A 23,084-nucleotide genomic window follows, 5' to 3' on the forward strand; every position below is an offset into this window, starting at 1 on the left:
TGTGCAGATGACCTTGGTCTAATTCTGACCCTTAGCCATTATTCTAAATTCAGGATGTCTAATATTGCAGGAGAAGTAAATGGTCACAGTGGTAGTTCTACTTTTTTTTTTTCTCTTTGTTTTCTGTTTATTTGGTTTAATTCAACAGTGTTTATTTGGCACACATGTGAGACTCTATTGTATGTGCTGGGCATATAGAAAAGAAAAAAACCTAGGCTCTACCCTCACGGCATTTACACTCCTATAGGTTATTTCTCTCTCTCTCTCACAAACACACACACACACACACACACACACACACACACACTCACTCACATGTAAGCATCATTTTTCTGTAGTGATAATACTATAGGAGGAATATGTACAGAGTACTTGGAGCAGAAGAATTCATTCTTCCTGGACATGTCAAGAGGGCCTCAAAGAAAAGGTCACATTTGGGCTAGGCCTTGGAGGTTAGATTGAAGGATAGTCCAAGGAGAATAGCATCGGCCTATGGCACATTGTGGAAGTGTATGACGTATTCTGGGAAATGTAAGTTACGTAAGGTTTTCTGGGAGTGATATTTTTCACACTTTTTAATGTAACATTTTTTAGGTGTGAGTCTTTTTTTGTATTTTAATTCATTTAAGGGGCACTTGGCATAAAGTGCTCAAAGAAGTAAACAGCACTGGGCCTTATCCTCAGGGAATTTACAGTTTCACTGGAAAGTTATGGCAATAGGAATCATCTAGGAAATAATATATATGTATTAAAATTTGACTTAAATTCTTTCTTGTTAAGAAATACACAATTCTTACTGAGAAAATTATACTAACAATTTTCTACACAGTTTATTATCCTGTAACAAGGTAACAATATGTTTTAATCTCAATGTATTTTTTAGAAGAGTTGTTTGAAAAGGCATTTAGGAGCATAGGATTCTAAAATTGTATGTGGCCTGTCTGTATGTGCAGGTAAAGTCAGTCTTGATTTCCTGTTTGAGGATGTTTCTGCTTGGGTAATGCTTTCTGGGGCATCAAGTCATAGTTGAATGCCATCTCTTCTATGAAACCTTTCCTCCAGGAAGTAGTTTTCTATCTGAATCCCTGTAGCATTTTTTGTTGTCTGATGGCTACTTGTATATTTTCTTTAATGTGGTGTTATTTGTGCAGTCGTCTGATATTCCATTCTACATTGGAAGCATTTTTAAACCTGTTGTAATCTCTATACCTCACAAGTGCCTTACACATTTTAGGCATTCTGTAGCAATTCTTGAATAATCTATTGCCTTTTTTGGTGGATACAACTTCGAGAAACTGCCTTGGGAATAAAGGATGTCAGATATACTATTTAGAGAAAACTTTCTGAAATTTTTTTTTTCTGTATTCATCCTCCCAAGAATCCTGTGAGATACGTTATCTCCCAGTTTACAGGTGAAGCAATTTAGGCTTAATAAAATCACAAATTTCCGGACTGGAAGGAACTCTGAATGTCATTCTATCTATGATTAATGTCTGTGGCGGCAGTATAGATAGATAAGCCCTGAATAGACAGATAAGGCAGCAGTTTGTGGACAAAACGGGAGAGCATATTTCTCTTCTTAGTCACCTGGCTTTCTCCAGAGACTTTCTCTTTTTATGTTAGGTGTGAGGAGTGGAAAGAACAAGGGAGAAGAGCTACACAGAAGAGTCACGTATGAGCTTATTTCATTTTTGTGTACAAGACAAAGATCTTACAGTAGTGAGTGGGGGAAAAAAGACAATTAGAACTGACTTAAGCAGGAAAAAGTGTGGGAGGGGACACTTATGGGGTCTCATAGTTGGGAAGTTCAAGAGTAGATATGGCCCCAGATGTAGCTGGATCCAGGGCCTCAGGCAACAGCATCTCCAGGCCTCTCTCTTTGGCTGTCTTGGTTCTTCTTTCTTCTCTGGCCCCATTGTTAGGTAATGTCTAGTCTCCTACTGATAAAATACCTAGAAAAGAAAAAGTGCCTTTTTCCAGGTAGCACCAGCAAAAATTCTGAGATGAACTTGGATTTGAACATGGGTCTGTCCCTTATTTCTGTGGTCAAAAGATTGCCATGATTGGCCAGGACTGAGGCATGGGAGGTGAAGTAGAGTCATCCAGCTCCACCTGGGCCACCTGGAGAGTTCAAGAAGTGGTTTTGAAAGGGACTTTAGATGTTGTTTTAAGAAGTAGGGGGAATGGGTGCTGGGTGGACCAAAATAGCAGATGCTCACTGCACTTGGCCTGAGTGTGTAACTCAAATATAGTTCCATTCTAATGAGTAATTGAGTCATTTTTGACTTCACTTATGCATCTGGCTTGAGTGGCAGTGGCAGAAGCTGTGGTGTGATGGATGGGGTTTTTAACTTGTATTCAGACTCCAGGAGGAGTGGATTGTTTGCATCGGAACCTTCAATGAAGACTTGGTACAAATGCTTCTTTTTATTTGGCTTGGAGTCCTACTGAGTGAGATACCTGGTGCTTTGGATTTCACTGGAATGGCATTTTACATTTGTAGGATAGAAAACTTCACTTCATTAGTGTGAATTAGAAACTATGATCTGCTCAGAGCATTGCAGACTATTTTTATCTATAGCCTCCAGAATGGAAACTTGACTTTTTCAGTGCTGGCTCTCTGATGGTTATTAAGTGAAGATAAAAACTAGGCCAGGTGTCCACACTGGAAGTCGTGATTGTATTAGCATTGTTGGTACTCACCTTGAGGGAGAAGAGGATGAAAAAAATTAGGTAATTGTAAAAATTCGTTAGGTACAATGGGTACAGCTTCCTGTGGGCCTGTCTTTGAGCTGAAGGATGAACAACTCTTCTTATAGCAAGACCTACTTGTTTGCTGTGTGAAAACTTTTTTTTCTTTAAGTCCTTTATGAAATATTTTATTAGATCCCTTTTATAATTATTTTAAGACTGTTCTTGAAACTTTTATCTGAAGTCATCATTTTTATACTTCTTTGTAGAGCTGCTTAGAATTCTAACTTCTCTTCTAGGCCTGGGGAATATTGTGTCTTAGACACTTACAGAATAGTGAGAATAATGCATAAACCTAGTCAGTCCTTGAACTGAGCCTATTAGACAGGTTTCACTGCAATACACACATGTTATTTGTGTCCGGGACTGTTGTAAATTAAATAGAATCTTTATAATTAAAATTATGTACGATTCAAATTATGAATTCCTTATTATATTCTTGGTCTTATTCAGTCAGGAAAGATTTTCTGAGTGTTTACCGTGGACCATGGACCATGCTAGGCACTGGGGATATAGAAATAAATTTATTTCTGGTCCCCAAGGAGCTTGGGATCTAGGGAAGATGGAAACACGTAATTCAGATACTATGTGTGTATCAGTTGTTAGGATAGATAGAGGTATTAATCAGAGGAACACAAATGAGGGACACATGACCCAGTCAGGGGAGGGATGTGCAGGCAGGGAAAGCTTCCTGGAGGAGATGACCCTTGAACAATGACTTCATTTACAGAGAGACAATGTGGCTTATGAATGTGCAGATACAGAACAGTTTAAGAGAGATCGTGAGAGATTAGGCTTTTGTGTTTAGATATTTTACCCTGAAAGGTGATGGGAATTCCTGAAGAATTTAAGTAGGAAAGTGGTATGATCAGATTAACACTTTATTTTCTTTTCTTTAATAAATGGTATATTTAAATGGTTCAAAAATTTTAAAAATAGTATAGAAATGTGTGTAGTGAAAAACTTTCCACTTACCTAATAAACTTCCTCTCAGATAACCACTACATGCATTTCTTCTATATTTTCTCAGAGCTATGTTCTGCAAATATAAGCAAATACAAAAGTAAGTGAATTTGTGGTCCTGCTCAACCTCAGTTTTTTCACACAAATGACAGCACGCTATTTCTACTGTTACGGATCTTGCTTTGTTCACGTTCCTTTTTATCTTGGTGAGATCTTAACACATCAATGTATTAAAAGCTTTTTTCTCTCTCTTCTTTTTTTTTTTTTTTTAGATTCTGCATCTGAGTGAGGTCGTATGGTATTTGTGTTTCTGTGCCTGGCTTACCTCACTTAACATAATGACCTCCAACTCCATTCATGTTGCTGCAAATGACAGGATTTCATTCTTTGTTGTGGCTGAATTGTATTCCATTGTGTAGATATACTATACTCTAAAAATCCATTCATCTTTTGTTCGACACTTAGGTTGATTCCATATCTTGGCTATTGTAAATTGTGCTGCAATGAACATGGGCCTGCAGATATTTCTTCGCCATACTGACTTCATTTCCTTTGGGTACATACCCAGTAATGGGATTACTGGATCTTATGATAGTTATGTTTTTAATTTTTTTAGGAACTTCCATGCTGTTTTCCATGATGGCTGTGCTAGTTTACACTCCCACCAACAGTGTGTATGTGTTACCTTTTCTGTACATCTTTGCCAACATAATTTATTTTTAAATTTTTATTTTTAATTAACAAATAATATATTCATGGGGTACAGTGATATTTTCATGTATGTTTACATTATGGAATGGTTAAATCAAGCTAATTAACAAATCTATCAGCTCACATACTTATTTTTTTGTGGTGAAAACATTTAAAATCTACTCCTTTAGTAATGTTGAAATATGCAATGCGTTGTTACTTATTGTAGTCACCACTCTATGCAGTAGTTTACTAAAATTTATTCCTCCTAACTGAAATTTTGTACCCTTTGATCAACCATCACTCCTTTACCCATTCACCCCTGTCCCTGGCCTCTGGTAACCACCATTCTACTCTCTACTTTTTATGTGTTCAACTTTTTTAGATTCCACATATAAGTGAGATCGTGTGGTATTTGTCTTTCTGTGCCTAGTTTATTTCACTTAGCATAATGTCCTCCAGGTTTATCCGTGTTGCTGCAAATGACAGAATTTCCTTTTTAAAAGCTGAATAGTATTCTATTGTGAATACTATTTTATAATACCACATTTTCTTTATCCATTCATCAGATGATGGGTACCTAGGTTGCTTCCATATCTTAGCTCTTGTCAGTGAACATGGGAGTGCAGATATCTCTTCAGCATAGTGATTTCATTTCCTTTGGATATATATCCACAAGTGGGATAGCTGGATCATATGGTAATTCTACTTTTAGTTTTCTGAGGAGACTCCATATTCTTTTCCATAATGTCTGTGTTACTTCACATTCCCACCAACAGTGCACAAGGGTTCTCTTTTCTTGATACCCTTCCCAACACTTATCTATCATCTTTTTGGTAATAGCCATTCTAACAGGTATAAAGTGATATCTCGTTGTGGTTTTAACTTGCATTTCCCCGATGATTACTGATAATGAACATTTTTTTCATATATTTGTTGGCCACTGTATGTCTTCTTTTGAGAAATGTCTTTTCAGGTCCTTTGCCCATTTTTTAATCACGTTCTTTGTTTTCTTGCTATTAGTTTGTTTGAGTTCCTTATATATTCTGGATATTAATCTTTTATCAGATGTATGGTTTGCAAATATTTTCTCCCAATCCATGGTTATCTCTTCACTCTATTGTTTGCTGTGCAGAAGTGTTTTAGTTTAGTGTAATCTCATTTGTTTATTTTTGCTTTTGTTGCCTGTGCTTTTGGGGCCACATCCAAGACATCTTTTCCCAAGCCAGTGTCATGGAGCATTTCCCCAGTGTTTTCTTCTAGTAGATTTACAATTTCAGATCTTACATTTAGGTTTTTCATCCATTTTGAGTTGATTTTGTACATTTTGGTAGATAATGGTCCAATTTTACTCTTCTGCATGTGGATATTCAGTTGTCCTAACACATTTATTGAAAAGACTATTCTTTCTCCATTGTGTGTTCTTGGTACCTTTGTCAAAAATCAATTGATGGGAAATGCGTGGGTTTATTTCTGGGCTTCTATCCTATTCTGCTGGTTGGAGTGTCTTTTTTTATTTCAATACCATGCTGTTTTGATTACTATAGGTTTGTAGTATATTTTGAAGTCAGGTGGTGTAATACCTTCAGCTTTTTTTTTTGCTCAAGATTGCTTTGGCTATTCAGGGTCTTTTCTGGTTCCTTATGAATTTTTGGATTATTTTTTCTAATTCTGTGAAAAAATGACATTGGCATTTTGATAGGGATTGCATCGAATCTATAGATTGTTTGGGGTAGTAGGGACATTTTAACATTTAATCTTCCAGTCTACGAACATGGGATACCTTTCCATTTATTTATGTTGTCTATTTGTTTCTTTTTGTTGTTGTTATTGGCTGGCCAGTATAGGGACTGAACCCTGGACCTTGATGTTATCAGCACCATGCTCTAACCAACTGAGCTAACTGGCCAGCCCTTGTATTGTCTACTGTTTCTTTCATCAGCATGTTATAGTTTTAAGTATACAGATCTTTCAACTCCTTGGTTAAATTTATTCCTAAGTATTTTTTTTTGATGCTATTATGAATGGGATTTATTTCTTAATTTCTTTTTCAGATAGTTTGTTGTTAGTGTAAACAAAGGCTACTGATTTTTGCATGTTGATTTTTGTGTTCTGCAATGTTACTGAATTTATTTATCAATACCAGTTCTAATAGTTTTTTGGTGGATTCTTTAGGGTCTTCTCTATATATGATTATGTCAGCAAAGGCCATTTTACTTCTTCCTTTTCTGTTTGGATGTCTTTTTATTTCTTTTTCTTTCTTAATTGCTCTGGCTAATACTTTCAGTACTATGTTGAATAGAAGTTATGAGAGTGGGCATCCTTGTTATCTTTCAGCTTTTCACTGTTGAGTATGATGTTAGCTGTGGGCTTTTCATATATGACCTTTATTGTGTTGAGGTACATTTATTTTAAACCTAATTTGTTGAGAATTTTTATCATGAAAGGATGTCAAACTTTGTCAAATGCTCTTCCTGCAAATTCCTAAGCTGCTGAGAAGTCTACAAATTGACTTTTCATTCTCATGATTTGAAAGTAAGACATTTGTGTCTGCAAAGCGTGTATTTCTGAGAGATGGCATGATCGAGAGCCTGTGTTTTTTGTTTTAATTGTTGTATAATTTACATACCATACAATTCACTCTTTTAAAGTATACAAGTCAGGGGTTAGTGTAGACATGAGATATCATAATCACCATCACTGTCTAATTCCAGAACACCACATATTGTTTATCTGCTCATCAGTTGATGGACGTTTAGGTTGTTTCCACATTTTAGCTATTATGAATAATGCTGCTGTGAACGTTTGCATACAAGTGTTTGCAGGGACATATATTTTTATTTCTCTTGGTTTTATACCTAGGAGTGGAATTGCAGGATCCTATGGTCCCTCTTTGTTTAGCTTCTTGTTGAACCGATAGATTTTTCCAGATTGGCTGCACCATTTTACGTTCCCACCAGCGACATATGAGGATTCCAATTTCCCCACATCCTCATCAACACTTGTTATTATCTGTGTTTTTTGTTATAGGCATGCTAATGGTGTGAGGTTTAATCTCATTGTAGTTTTGATTTACATTTCCCTAATTACTCACAGTGTTGAGTATGGGCCTGCAGTTTTCAACTGAAAAATTTCAGTGTGAGCTTCAGACCCTGTTCTCAGTGTTGGGAATACAGTTGTGAACAAGACAGCCCCAGGCGCTGCCCTCTTGGAGTTTAGAGTTCAAGTGTGAAGGCAATTAGGAACAATGTAATTGCAGTTAGGGTTTTAGTAAGGAATTATGCAAGACATAGTCCCTTAGTAAACTTTTCAGATTTTCTATTTCAGTGATTTTAGTCTTTTCCATTGTCATTGGTAGCCAAAATTCATGCAGTGGGTATTTAAAGATATTGTGTATGAAATTTTTATATTTGCTTTTAAAAATAATTCAAAAGAAACAAGAGTATGTTAAAGAGGAAAAAATGTATAAAGAAAGCAGTGGGATGTTCTCCCTGCCTCTGCACTCCAACCGTTAGCAGCTTGGGTGTCTGTTATTCCAGATCTGTTTCCATCGCATTTACAAATTTGTATCATGGAGTTTTGACTAAAGAGATTACATTCCTAGAGAATTTTCACTTCTGTTTGTGACTAGTGATTCACCTGCCTTGGAATATGGAGTGATTTTACTAATTTTACAGTTTTTTTCTGTTGTGGGGTTTTACGGACTATTGGGTGATAACTGTGTGCTAGGAACTTCACACCTTACACAGGTACACTTTAGCCATGATGCATGACTTCCTATGTTTTGCCTTTCACTGCAGATGGTTCCCATCCCTGCTGGAGTGTTTATAATGGGCACAGATGATCCTCAGATAAAACAGGATGGAGAAGCACCTGCGAGGAGAGTTGCTATTGATGCCTTTTACATGGATGCCTATGAAGTCAGTAATGCTGAATTTGAGAAGTTTGTGAACTCAACTGGCTATTTGACAGAGGTAATAGGGTTGGGGATAGAGGGAGACTTGTTCTTTTTCAGAACTTTTAAGAATGCTCTTATAGTAACTCATGTTGACTGACCGTTTTTACTATGGGCTCAGCACTGTGCTAAGCACTTTATATATATTTTATTTAATTTCTCACAGCAAGTCCATGAGGCATATTATTTTTCAGGTAGCAAACTGAGGAGTAGAAAAGTCGCACAGCTAGTCAGTGGTGGAGCTGGGATTCAAGCCTGGCCAGGGTGACCCCAGAACCTGTGTGCTTAACCATTGTGCTGTATTGCTTTAATACACCAGAGATGGCCATGGCCCATGGAGGCTTTTTGAGATAACAGATGGCATGTAAAGCAAGGCCACTTATCCTTTTCAATAAGTTGTAGTTGCATGTTTCAGAAGTGCTGTGTCTCTTAGAAGTGATAGATGCAGAGTGCAGCTTCTCGTTTTTGTGGCTTTGTTCCAACGCCTTGCTGGCTCGCAAGCTCTCCTGTGGCGGTTGCAGGCATTATCCTGTGGTCAGTGAATCACAAAGTAAGGTTCTGAAAGTGGGTGTTTGTCCTAAATAGGAATAGGAAGAGGAAGGTTCTCTAGTTTATGAACGTTTCTGTGAGTGTCTGAAATATACTTGTTTTGTATACTTCCCATTTTCTCTCATCAAAAAACTTTACCCTTGTCTGCAGCTTGTGGAGTTTCTATTCTTTTTTTAGGCCCCTAACATCTTTTTTTGTTGTTGTTAAAAATATAATTTGAGAATGAATGCTGAAAGCAAAACAACATTCAAATTTGGTTTTGCATTATCACTTTTCTTTGGAGTTTTCTAAAATATACAAAAGTGTTTGTAAATCTTTTTTTGTACATATTTGTAGTAAGCAAAAGTTCTTTTTGTTTCATAAGGACATTCTCAGATCAAGTTTCTCGGTAGACTATTTAATTTAGAAGACTTCTAAGGGAAGGCTTCCCTTAGTCCAGGGTTCTCCATGAAGATTAGATGGAATAAGCAGAATTTAGGGCATTCGGGAAGATGGATGGGGAAAAATTACATCTGAATATTTACTACCTTCTAACTGAAATTTTGCATTTTCTTCTATTATGATGCAGACAACAAACCATAGTGGGAGTAGCAGTACCTATGACTTTGTTACCAGTAGAAATCACAGACATTTTTTATTGCATTATTGTTGTTGGAGATATCTTGAAATATTGTTTGCATTCACTCCCACTTTGAAATATAATTATGAGACCTGCCCCTAAATCTTATTTAACACATTATTAAAGAGCATATATATTACTATAGCACAAATTTGTTTTGTTATTATTTTGATATAGCTAGTTTTCTTAGTAATCCTGTTGATTTTATTTTATGCATTTAAACATTTTATTCTGAGAAGGAGGTCCTTAAGCTTCACCATGCTGCCAAAGGGATTGTAGGGCACAAAAAGGGTTAAGAATCCCATCCCATGAAATGTTTCATATTTCTGTGGCACTTTACTGGTTTCTTTTTTGTCTCTCTGACTTCATTTTACATTACACTCCCCTTGCTATTCATCTCTAGCCCTGCTGGTCTCGTTTTTATTCCTTGAAAACTCGACATTGTTTCCCATGTTGGGAGCTTAGCCCATATTTTCCCTCTTCTTGAAATTCATATCCCCCTTACCTGTCCCCCTTTTGCATGGCTGACCCCATCTCACTTTTGAGTCGTCTCTGCTTAAATGCCACTTTCTCAATGAGGCTTCCTCTGCTCACTCTTTCAAAGGAGACTTCCTGATACTTTTTAGCTTACGGGGTTAAGTGAAGTTATAATTATTTTCTTCCTTTCTTTGTTTGCCTCAATTTTTGTCTGTGCACCCACACTTAGGCACTGTAAGGACAGGGACCATGTCTATCTAATATTGACCTTGTATTCCCTCATTTAGCCCCAAACTGGGCACATGGTAAGTGTTTGGTACATGTTTGTTGAATAAGTAAATGGCATAGGTACTTAGGTATGGTGATGTCACAAGGGAATACAGGAAGGAGATCAGGGGTGAAGAAAAGATGATAAGCTCCATCCAGGGAAAGGAATTTGAGGCATTTGTAAGGTCTGAAATATAAGGATCCAGTATGCAGTTAATTTCATCTAGTGAGGACAGGACAGAACTGGAGATAGAGATTTGAGAGTCATTCAAAGTACTGGTCATGGTTAAAGTGATGAGATTGAAAGAGATTGTCTAGCAGTCGATCAGTGTATCTCAGAGTGGATCTGTTGAACCAATTCTATTAGAACCACTGGCTGTGTTGTTCACACATGCAGATTTTTTGGTCTCACCCCACACTCCCAGAGTCAGAATCTCCAGGGTTGAGGAGTAGCAATCTGCAGTTTTATTTATTTATTTTATTTTAATTTTTTTGTTTTTGCAGCTGGCCAGTATGGGGATCCAAACCCATGACCTTGGGGTTATATGGCTGCTCTGTAAACAACTAAGCTAACCGGTCAGCCCAGCAATCTGCAGTTTTAACAAGCTGGTCACATAATTTCAACTGCATAAAGCCTGAGAGCCGCTGAAGTAGTATAAGAAGTGCAGAGAGCCAAGGGCAGAGCTCTGGGGTCTTTTAGGGGCTCGGAGAAGAGCCCATGTATTTCAGCAGATGAGTAAGAACAGTCAGAAATATAGGAGGAAAACTAGAGGAGTAGAGTTGTGGATACCCAGGGACAGAGGAGCCCATTTTCTGAGCAGAGTCACATGTGATGAAGAGAACCAGGTAGATAAGGACTTGAGACACTAATGTTGAATAAAATCATTAAAATATAGATTTCCAACTGGTGCTCGAATTGGTCACTTGAGACTTATAAACACATTTAACATCTTAGTGTAACTAGAATATGTCAGTGTATCAGCAAACAGTGCCATTTAATTCTTTTGCCTAGATTCCAAGAGCATAACAAAGGACAAAGCTTGATTATGTAATCTCATGTGTATAGAATAGTGTTATTTTCCAAAGGCATTTATAATACTTGGGGAAATGTGTTTGCTTCAGCAAGAACAGTCACATTCTCAAAAGCTAATCTTTTCTAGTCTGCCTTCTTACCAGCTAAACTAGTCATAAATGAAAATGGTCTCTGTAGTGATAATAACCTGTTTAAGAGGAAGCCAGATGCTTTAAAATCATTTCTGAGTCCTCTGGGAAGTCCTGTGAAAAACCCAAGTTCGTTTGGACTTTAGTAGTGTGCAAAGAAAACGGCACGTGTGCAATTCGATACTACAACCTCTTCTGGGTTTCTATTTCCTACCTTTCTCATAGGCTGAGAAGTTCGGCGACTCCTTTGTCTTTGAAGGCATGTTGAGCGAGCAGGTGAAGACTGATATCCAACAGGCAGTAAGTGATGCTTAAACAGGCTCTCATATTTCTTTATGGCTCACTAGAAAGGGTTTGGGCGAAAATCCAAATTATAAGTGTCACCTTCTTCTCCTGCCTAACGTCTAACCATTCTCCTACCGTAGATTCGCCCAGAATAACAGGCCCACAGACGAGGGTACCTTATCTTGAGGAAAATAGCACAAGCCCAGGCTGGTACCTGTGGAAGTGTTGGGTCTGCCTGGAGCTTCTGTCTTGTGTTCCAGAGTCAACATATCATGTTGCTAAGTAGAGCTCAGCTGGGCTCTAGACATTTCTGGGTTTCTTTCACTTATAGCCATTTCTAGAATGGAGGGTTAAATGTGAATGTTTTTAAATTCTGTTCTTAAAGTCTTGATCTCCTCAGGTGCTTTGGGGAGATAGAGTTTTCTATTTAAACATGCATGAATTCACGTGATTGGAGGGGTGTTCATGAGAAAGGGGCCTTTTGCCCCGAGTGTTCATAGGACACGGAGGCAGGGAACTGGTTCTTACACGCAGGGTGTACACTCTCTTGTCGAGAGGATCCTGGGAATGTGAATTAGATGTATTTTTCTCAGACATTGTGGACACAGTGGACTAGGTTTCCATAAGCACCGATGTGGCGAGTGGAACTTGGGATTCCTGTACCAGACATTTTAGCAGGTTTGTGTGTGCTTGTCTGTTTGTTTGCACACGTGTCTCATGACAATATGAGAACAGGGGAAGCTGGGAAGTCGAGAGTTCACCAAACAAAGGGCAGAGAGGGCAGAAGAGGCAGGAGATGGTGAGAGGGAAGGAAATGGGGGTCAGCCAACTCGAGGGAGATTGGTTAAGATACAGTGAAGACAGAGGAATCACCCCTCATCTTCCTTTTTTATACAAGTTCTCCTTCTGTTCTTGCCTGAACTTCATCTTCATGTGCTGGTGTCTCTCTGTCCTCTCTTCTGAGTAGCAGTGTCAGGAAAATTAAACTGTCCTGGCCCACAATTTCTTTCTCTTCTAACTAACAAAATGTGGGGGTGGACGAGGGGTGGGAGGGAAGAAGAGGTAAAACAAAACTTGTTCTCACATCATTCAGAGGCAAATCAGGCAACTTTTCTTTATGTCTTTTAGATAAATGTTTGAAAAATGTGAGTGAGCTCCATTTGAATTTCAGTTTTCTTTGTTCATTACAAGTTTATCCTTCTCCCCCACTTTTTTTTTCTTTAAAAGGGCTTTGAGGTCAGTTCAGGCTAGTGTAGATGAACCAGCAACTCAGGATGTGGTGCTGTTTTAAGGTACAGACTTCAATGAGTTACTTATTTTTGTAATTTTCACTTTCAGATACAGGGCCTCTTGTGACTTGAGAACCTCCAAGCACATTAGGCCTGAAGGCAGAGGTGGATTATTGCTAAGCTCTGGAGGTGCCCTGTTAAGTACATAGTGAAGTGTGTGTGCTCGTAACTAGGACGAGGACAAGCGGCTCTCACCAGATTGTAGCGTCGGTCACTTGCTTAAATGCTCATAATGGAAAAGCAAACCTTTTAAGATTGTTTAGAAAGGGTTGAACGAATAAGATAAATCTGTCGATGATCTGAGAGAACTAATGTTTTGTTTTTTATATCTCCCTCTTAGGCCTGACTTACCTTCATGCACCAGACCTTTTTTTAACCCTGTGTTTCTAGAAGTATAGGAGGTGAGATGGTCCATGAGGTACATTAAGTGGTATAGGAGATGATTTTAGGTGGTAGATGGACGAGCATAAGCTCACCCTGCATTGCATAGTGAGAAAGTTCTTCCCTTTTCATGTGTCTTTCAAGACTGGATTAAGTTGAGAAGAAAGTCTCATTAGAGTGCTAGCATTTTCTTAATACTTGACAATACTTGTTAGTCTCTCTCTTTTTTTTTTTTTCCTTTTTTGGTCTTTTTTCGTGACCGGTAACAGGATTGCAACCCTCGGTGTCGCGCCCGTACCACGACCGGTAACGGGATCGCAACCCTCTGTGTCGCGACCACACCGCGCTCAACCAGTGAGCTGACCGGTCTCTATATGGGATCCGAACCCTCGGCGGGAGCGCCACCGCGCTCCCAAGCGCCGCACTCTACCAAGTGCGCCACTGGGCCGGCCCAATTAATCTCCTTTTTAACACAGAAAAGAGGCCTTGGAACCTTCCTCAGGCTATAGTAGCTAGTTAAAATTTAATAATATTGTTGATTTTCATGTAATTATTTTCAATGTTGTATTCTATTTATGATAGGTTACACTAGTGATGTAAATTTTCCTTTTTTAAAAAAAAACCTTTTTATTGTAAAATAAAACAATAGTACAGAAAATCACACAACGCAAATGCACAGCTTACTGAGTTATCTTCAGTAACCATCTCTCAGGTCAGGAATTAGGATTTTGCTGCCTACCCCAGCAGCCTCATCCCTGTATGACATCCTGTCCTGCTTTTTAACGTTGATACTACCTTGCATTTCTTTATAGTATTATCATCCAAGTATACATCCCATGTCTAATCTTGCCCATTTAAAGGAAATTTGTGTCTTTTAAGACTCTTCTCATCTTACAGGGTTCCCATCTGTTGCTGTGCTCCTCCCCTGTTCCCCCACTGCATGTGAATCTACAGTTACATTGTAGATTGTAAGAAATAATACAGACAGGTCCTGTGTAGCCTTCCTGTTTCCTCTGATGGTACTATCTTGTATAACTACAATACAGTTTCACAAAATAGACAACTGATACAACCCATTATTGAAGAATCCAGGGTATTTAGCCTGTAGACTTTCCCACAGTCTGAATTTTGCTGATTGCCAGCTTATGGTGCAGTTCACCTGTTCTCTCTGTCCTCTGCATTTCCTGCACATCGGTAGCTGGATCCTCAAGCCCGATCAGACTCATGTTTGAACCTTATGGCAGGACATCAGGTAGTGTTGTGCTCTTTCACCAGGAGGCACCTAATGTGTGCTTCTTCCTCTTTTTTTGATGTTAGCTGCTGTTAATGCTCAGTGCCTAAATCTATTAATTCATGGGGGGTGGGGGCAAGGTGGTGATAATCGAATAGTTCTTTTTCATTTATTAATGGAATTAATTTCATAAAGGATAGTTCTCTCCATCTACTATTTTTATAACCATTGGTACAGGTTATACAGGAAAGATAGGATAAATGCTTGATTTTTTACTAGCTTTGAAGATAATGAATTGGTTCCCTACTACTCTTCAAAGGTGACCAATTAGATTTCTTTTTTTTAAACTAAAACTTGATTGTTAGGTAATTGTAGATTCACATGCAGTAGTAAGAAATAATACAGACAGATCCTGTGTAGCCTTCACTATTTCCTTCAGTGGTGTCATCTTGTATAACTACAGTACAGTTTCATGACCAGAAAATTGACAACTTATACAACCCACTTATCTTTGTCTGATTTCACCTGTTTTATATATACTTATTTGTGTATGTGTTTATTTAGTTCTGTGCAATTTTATCACAAATGTAGATTTGTATGACCACCAGATTTAAAAAAAAATATGTTCATGAACTCATGGATTTAAATATTTTATCAGTTTTAATCACTTGGGATCATGATCCCTTTTTGGAGGCCAGATTTTTCCGTTTTTGGGCATTGGTGCCTCTTCAAGTTCTTCTGAGTTCTTTTCCCTCTGTCTCTCTTTTTATTGAGATTAATTTACATACCATAAAATTCACCATTTTAAGTGTACGATTCAGTGTTTTTTTGGTATATTTATAGAGTTGTGCAACCATCACCACAATCTAATTTTAGGACATTTCCATCAGCCCGAAAGAAATCCTGTGCGCATTTGCAGTTATTCTCCATTCCTGTCCCCAGCCTTAGGTAACTGTTCTGAGTCCTTCTGAAGTGACCCTAGTAGTCCTTCATAGCAACATTGTTTTCTCTAATGACAAGATCCACTCCCACCCCCAGCCCCAGCCTGAAATCAGCCATTTCCTTAAGAAGCCCTAGTACCTTTTAGTAGAAAAATAGTATTTCAAGGACCCTGTCTAGGTTATAGGTGTGCTCATTGCTGTTTGGTTGGTCATTGTTTCTAGGCTCCATAAGTGGACAGAGCTAAGATAAAATGCTGTGTGAGTTCACATTGGTATTTCCATCTGAGGTTTTATTTTTTTTTTCTTTTACCGGTAAGGGGATTGTAACCCCTGGCTCGGTGTTGTCGGCACCACACTCAGCCAGTGATGGCCAGCCATGCCCGGCCATCCCTATATAGGATCTGAACCTGCGACCTTGGTGCTACCAGCGCCACACTCATCCGAGTGAGCCATGGGGCCGGCCTATCATATGAGGATTTTTTTTTTTTTTTTTTTTTTGTCTTTTGTCTTTTTCCGTGTCCGGCAACGGATTGCAACCCTCAGTATTGCCCCCGTACCGGACTGGGGACCGGCAACAGGATCACAACCCTCGGTGTTGCTCCCGCGCCTCGCTCAGCCAGTGAGCGGGAACCGGTGTGTATGTGGGATCCGAACCCTCGGGCAGGAGCACTGCCGCGCTTCCCAAGCGGCGCACTATCCAGTGCGCCACCGGGCCGGCCCCTTTTTTTGTCTTTTTTTGAGACTGGCCGCACCGCGCTCAGCCAGTGAGCGCTGCGAGCACACCGGTCATCCCTATATAGGATCCGAACCCGCCGCAGGAGTGCTGCTGCACTCCCAGCACCGCACTCTCCCGAGTGTGCCACGGGCTTGACCCTCATATGAGGATTTTTAACTTAACCCATTCTGTATCACATCTGTCTCCTTTCTTCCACAGTCTGAATCCTGGTTCTCAAGAACACAGGAGATGATCAAATTACAATAGCCCATAATTACTCATTTATTTTATCACAGATTACATATATAACACCCTCCAAATAATAATACCAGTGTAGTTACTGAGAATAGGTTTAAAAAAAAAAAAAAAAACTTTCACATATGCTTTTTCTGTTTCTCCCCCAGTAGCGGACCGGTCTCTATATGGGATCCGAACCCTCAGCGGGAGCGCCGCCGCGCTCCTAAGTGCTGCACTCAACCGAGTGCGCCACCGGGCCGGCCCGTTTCTCCCCCAGTTTTAAAATAGTTGTTCTGTTTCTATATTATCAAAGCATATTCTATTTCTATATTATAAAAGCATATCAAAAAGGAAAGTACTCCTTTTTAGCTCTCGTTTAGTCTTAGTTCTGCAGGTTACTACATGTTCAGTGTCTCTAGCCGTTTGAATTGATGAAGCTCATTTGTCTACTGGATTCTTCAGGAAGTGGCCGTGGGGACAATATTCTCTGATTTTCGTATGTTGATAACAGTTTGTTAGTGCTCTTTATATTTTAGAGTCAGTTTTGCTGGATATGAAATATTTGGTTCACATTTGTTTTTCTTGAGTATTTTATATACTTTATTTTGTTTTCTTTTGGAATAAAGCACTGTGTTGAAGAGTCTGCTGATAATCTAATTTTCTTTTCCTTGAAAGTTACTTGCTATTTTTGCCTGAATACCCAAGATTTTTTTTCCCTTTAGTATCCAGTGGCTGATTTCACTAAAATATATCTTGGTGTTGGTCTTTGTAGGTCAGTATCCTTAGGTACAGGGTTTGCTTTTTCAATATGTAGTTTCAGAATTTTTTTTTAAACTTTAAGAAAATTTTCTTATAGTTTTTAGTATTTTTTATGTGCCCTTTTTTTGTTTTCTTCTTCAAGAACTCTTCATATATCTGAATTTTCATATTCTTTTAAATAATTTTTATCTTTTTTATAATTAAAAAATTTTTTTGTATTCTGTGTCGCTTAAGTAATCTGAGTTCATTTCTGAAATAACTTTTTAAAAAAATTTCCAGTTGTTTCTTGACTTGTGTACCTCATCTGAATTTGCAGATTCTGATTTTTTTAGTTTTCTCACATATCATTCTTTAATGTCATTTACCTCATTTTGAAACAGTATGTTCCAGTTATTTTTTCGAGCGTGTCTTCCTGTCTGCATTCGTTATCTGTAAGGATGTTCTGCTTCCCCTTCTCTTTTTTCTTAAAGTATCTATGGATTGAATTTGAGCTTGAGTCTTTTTTTTTTTTGTCTTTTGTCTTTTTCCGTGTCCGGCAACGGATCGCAACCCTCAGTGTTGCCCCCGCACCGGACCGGGGACCGGCAACGGGATCGCAACCCTTGGTGTTGCTCCCACGCCTCGCTCAGCCAGTGAGCGTGAACCGGTCTGTATGTGGGATCTGAACCCTTGGGCGGGAGCGCCGCCGCGCTTCCCAAGCGGCGCACTATCCAGTGCGCCACCGGGCCGGCCCTTGAGTCTTTTCTGTTGCTCGTTTTTATGTGAACTCAGTTTCTTTCTGAACCTTTAGGAGGCCTGGTTCAGAGTAGTTTGTAAATTCATTGAGCTCCTCTCAGTTGTACTCACGTAGTGTTTAAAATATGGCCTCCTCTTTCCTGTGATTTCCTGTATCTCTTCCCTCCCCCACTTCTCTTTTTCTCTCCTTTCCCTCTATTTCTGGAGTTTGATTTTGTCTCCTTAGGTTTCTCCTTGGTGTGGGTCTCTATTCTGGATGGGAAACCTGGCGGGTCAGTTTCAGGAGTTCATGGGCAAGGATGCACCAGCACCTTCAGACTTTTTTATCATGGGCCCTTTACTCTCGCTCGTTATTGGAATGGGCACAGTTCCTTCTAGTTTCAGCTGCTATTCTCAAAATGTCCCTCTGTGCTTTCCAGTGATACCTGTTGGTTATTTTGGGGTTTTCCTTTTTACAGATCTGATACCCTCTTGCTTTCTTCTGCTTTCTCCTTTGCCCAGCCACAGGGGCGATGCATGCTGTATGGCTATTGGCAGTGTTTCATCACCTGCTTGTGTTCTGGCTTTGGTGAGGATACCTTGTCACGTGGATTTGTTGTGCATGTTGTTCTTGGGTTTTGGGTGTTGCTCTCTAGTTTCTCTGTCTGGTTTTACACATAGATTTGGAGAGATTCAAAAACTATGTAGATGCTGCTGCCATCTTAGCCAGTTTTCTTTATACCTAAAGTTTTAAGGTAAAACATTGATCTGGTTTCAGGGTTTGCTTGTAAAAATATCTTTGTGTGAATTTAATGGTTTAAAACAGAGTGCACAAGGATGCTGAAATTTACTTATTTCTGATTATTGTTGGGATGACATCTAAAAGTTAACTACAGTGTACATCAAGCCAGAAAGTATTCAGAAAAGCAAGTTTCAGTATATTCAAAAAGTAAAAGAACTCAAAACACATACAAGATGGATAAATTGCTCAGCATCATTTTAGATGTTTGAACTTTCACTTTCTATCAGTTTAAACAACATTTCCTTGAAAAATTCAATTCAGCTTTAAGAAGTTTTTTTATATGTCCACCAAGACTTTTCTTTCTCAGTCTGAGTATGAGGGCTTGTATATTCAGAGGAGCCATAAGGAAAAGATCATAGCCTTTGCATCAGAGAGATTTGGTTTTGAATTTGAGCTCTACCATTTACTAGCTGATTTTGGGAAGGTGCTTAAGGTCTTTCCTACTCTCTTTTTGACTTCTTAAGTTTGATACTTAATTTAAATTTTTTGAGTCTTTTAAGTGACTGCTTTAGTTACACAAGTATTGTAGTAATTTTGTAATTGTTTATTGCTAAATATTTTCTAATGTCCATTATAATTTCTTTTTTTGATTGACCCATACATTGTTTATAAATTTTTACTTGTTATCATTTTGGTACTGGTTTCTCACTTGATGGCACTGTAGATGGAGAATGTAGCCTTTGTGATGTTGGTCCTTGTAATTTGTTGAGGCTAGCTTTAGCACTTAGTATCCAGGGTCAATGTTCATAAATGTACTGTGTGTATTTGAAAAGAATATTTCTTTTCTATTAGTTGGATGCAGTAGTCTACACATATTCATTATAGAAAGGTTGTAAATTGTGCTGTACTAATTTTCTGTAACTTTACTGTTTTTCCCCTCTGCTTGATCTTAGTAATCAATCTGAGAGAAATGTTAAAATCTCCATTTAAAATGATAAATTTGATAATTTCCCTTAGTAATTATATTAGTGCATTTCTTTTGCTTATAACAAAATACCTGGAACTGGGTAATTTATAAGGAAATGAAATTTATTGCTTATGGTTTCAGAGCCTGGGAAGTCCAAAGTCCAGGGAACACATTTGATGAAGGCCTTGGGACAGTGACCCAGTGGTCTCACATGGCAGAAAATGGTGGAGCAGAGAGAGAGAACTTCTCATGTGCTCTTCTTTTAAAGCCCTCAGAATGACACCCCTGACCACCATTATTAATCAATTCACTAGGGCATGGTCCTACAATCTGATCACCTCTTCAAGGCCCCACCTTTCAATTACTGTAATAGGATTTCCCACCCTCAACAATTAAGAGTTGGAATTAAGCTTCTAATATATGAACTTTGGGGACATAGTTCAATCAATCCACAGCAGTGGTTCTGTCAGTTTTTGCCTTATATATTTCAAAACTATGCTATTAGAAGTATGTTTTTCCTTCAGGGATGGAAAATTACTAAGAGGAAATATCAAGGGAAAGGGGGATTCTGGCATAACAGGTTTCTTGATGAAAATGTGCCTGGATTATCAGACATCATTTGGGTGATCAGACACCACCATGACGGAGGATGAAGACTTTTTTTTCTTCTTTAATTTTTATTTATTTTTTTATCATTCATTATATAGTGTAGGAGTGGAAAAGGTGTGATATTTTTCTTTCCCCTTCATAAGGGTCATGGCTAACAATCCTATGAAAAAAGACAGATTAACAAGAGAAAATCATGACCCAAGACCCAAGAGAGAACTGTCCATTTTTATGCTTAGATTTGGTGAAGAATGGATAGCCATGTAGAAATGTGATTGAACAAAAGGGCAATGGTCTAATAGTAGTAAAGCCTGTCTGTTCGGATTCTTCTTGGCATTTCTGTGTGGTATTCCTTCCCCCCAGGTATAGGGCAGGACCCTTTCAGGAATGAGGGTCTTGTGATCTACTTTCAGACAAGCTAGATTAGAGAATTTCTTATGGCCAGGTATTACTCAGAAAGGCAGAAGAAGTGTACAGTGATATTTCTAGGTTTTATGGCTGACTTTGGTTTCTATGACCTGCCTCGGGGAAGAAGAATTCTGGTTTCTGTGGCCTGCCTTGGGGAGAAAAAGGAACAGGAGAAAGAAGGGCGGGAGAAGGTCAGAAAGCAACTTTGCTTCTGAATCCCTTCCAGTGTCCTTCGGTTCAGAGTACTCAGTATGCCAGAGCACCATACTTTGGGTATCGTTTTCTGAGCCCCAACAATAGGGATTCTCTTTTACCTTGATAATGATTTTTAAAGTCTATTTTGTCTGTGCACGTAGGTGCACCAGCTTTCTTTTGGTTATTATTTGTCTAATATATACTTTTTCATCTTTATACTTTAAATTTGTATCTTTATATTTTTAGGTATATCTCTTGTAAATGGTATACAGCTGCATTTAAAAAAATTCATTGATACTCTTTGCCTTTCAATTAAGACTTTAGTTCATTTTTATGTATTGTGATTACTGATATATTTGGATTTAGTTGTACTATCTTATTCTTTGCTGTTTATCCTATTTTTCTTTGTTTTCTTCTAATTTCTTGCCTATGTTTTGTATTTTTTCCTCATTCTCACTTTGCTTGTCTTCTTAGAAGTTGTGTACTTTGTCTCTTCATTTAGTAGTCAATCAATTTTAATACCTATATATAAAGTCTAAAGTTTATTAGTCCATTAACTTTTCTGCTGTGTAATACCAGGACCTTACTTCAATCAACCCCATCCAACATATATTACTAATGTCCACGATTTCATTCTAATTTTTCATCCTCTAGTAATTAGACATTGTTAATAGTTTTTTATATAGTCAATGTTTGTTTACACTTATAATTACTAATACCTGTACTCTCCATTTCTTTCTGCATCTCAGGCATTCTAAGATCATTTCTCTTCTGCCTAAAGGACATCCTTTGGTAGTTAATTTTCTTGTTATTAATTGTTCAAAACATCTTTAATTTTCCTCATTATTGAAAGATATCTTCACTAAATAAACATTTTAGGTTGGCAGATATTTTTTCTTGGCACACAGAAAGCATTATTTCACTGTCTCCTGGCTTTTATTGTTGCCATTAAGAAGTCAGGTATCAATCTATTGCTGTTCTTTTGTAGGTGATCTGGCTCTGGCTGATTTTAAGATTATCTCTTGTCTGTTATTCTAGGTGTTGTTTTCTTGTATTTATCCTTCTTAAGTTTCATTGGGTTTCCTGGATCTGTAGCATTTTAGTCTACCGCTTTAACTCTACAAGTGTTATAGTAGTTTTGTATTGTTTATGGCTAAATATTTTGTAATGTTCGTTGTAATTTGTTCTTTAATCTATACAATGGGAAGTTTTTTAAAAACAACTCTGTGTTGGGCCGGCCCCGTGGCGCATTTGGGAGAGTGCGACAGCTTGGGAGCACAGGGGCGCTCCCGCCGCGGGTTCAGATCCTATATAGGGATGGCCGGTGCGCTCACTGACTGAGCGTGGTGCGGGCGACACCAAGCCAAGGGTTGCGATCCCCTTACCGGTCACATAAAAAGACAAAACAAAACAAAACAAAACAAAAACTCTGTGCTATTCTTGACCATTATCTTATTGAATATTGCCCATTCCCCATTCTCACTTATCTCCCTCTGAGACTCCAATTAGACTCCAACCAATGTTGGACCTGCTATCTTTCATGTCTCTTAACCTCACTTTTGAATATATATCTATATGACTCTATCTCTGTATATTTAGTAGTACATTTTAATTTCTGTTGAATTTTTGGTTATATCTTTGCTATTATTTTTAATGGTTTCTCTATGTATTACAATATATAAGGGTCTTCAAGAAGTTTGTGGAAAGATTAGTATCATCTTTTAATTCCATTTTTCCATGAGCTTTTGAAGTACCCTTGTGCATACTAACTTCTTATGGTCTACTATAGAGTTAACATTGTAACACTTCAAGCAAATGTATGTTTTATAATCATATGGGTTCCTTTAACTCATCCCCTGTGTTACAGTTGTCATATATTACATTCTGCATACATTGGGTAAAATCAAGATAATCTTATATTTTTTGTTTGCAACACTCATATATGTTTTAAAGAATTTAAGGAAGAAAAATCATTTATTTTATTTACCCAAATCATTTTTGTTGTTCTTCCTTCATTCTTAAAGTTCCATATTCCCTCTGGTATCATTTCCCTTCAGCCTAAAACTTTCTTTACCATTTCTTTTAGAGCAAGTCTTATGGGAATGAATTCTCTTAGTTTTTCTTCATCTGAAAATGTTCTTATTTCACCTTCATTCTTGAAGGATATTTTCACTGGATACAA

General features: G+C 38.1%; 1 protein-coding gene across 3 annotated transcripts in view; it reads left to right on the top strand.

Annotated features, from left to right (window-relative positions):
* SUMF1 (sulfatase modifying factor 1) overlaps nt 1-23,084 on the top strand; it is a 93,561-nt gene that overhangs the window by 2,884 nt on the left and 67,593 nt on the right. For all 3 annotated transcript variants that reach the window (XM_008573675.1, XM_008573676.1, XM_008573677.1), the window contains exons 2-3: nt 8,205-8,378; nt 11,658-11,732. In XM_008573675.1, coding sequence (XP_008571897.1) covers nt 8,205-8,378; nt 11,658-11,732 — 249 coding nt within the window. The remainder of the gene's footprint in view (nt 1-8,204; nt 8,379-11,657; nt 11,733-23,084) is intronic.

This window comes from Galeopterus variegatus, unplaced genomic scaffold (assembly GCF_000696425.1).
Source record: "Galeopterus variegatus unplaced genomic scaffold, G_variegatus-3.0.2 Scaffold953, whole genome shotgun sequence".
Lineage (NCBI taxonomy): Eukaryota > Metazoa > Chordata > Mammalia > Dermoptera > Cynocephalidae > Galeopterus > Galeopterus variegatus.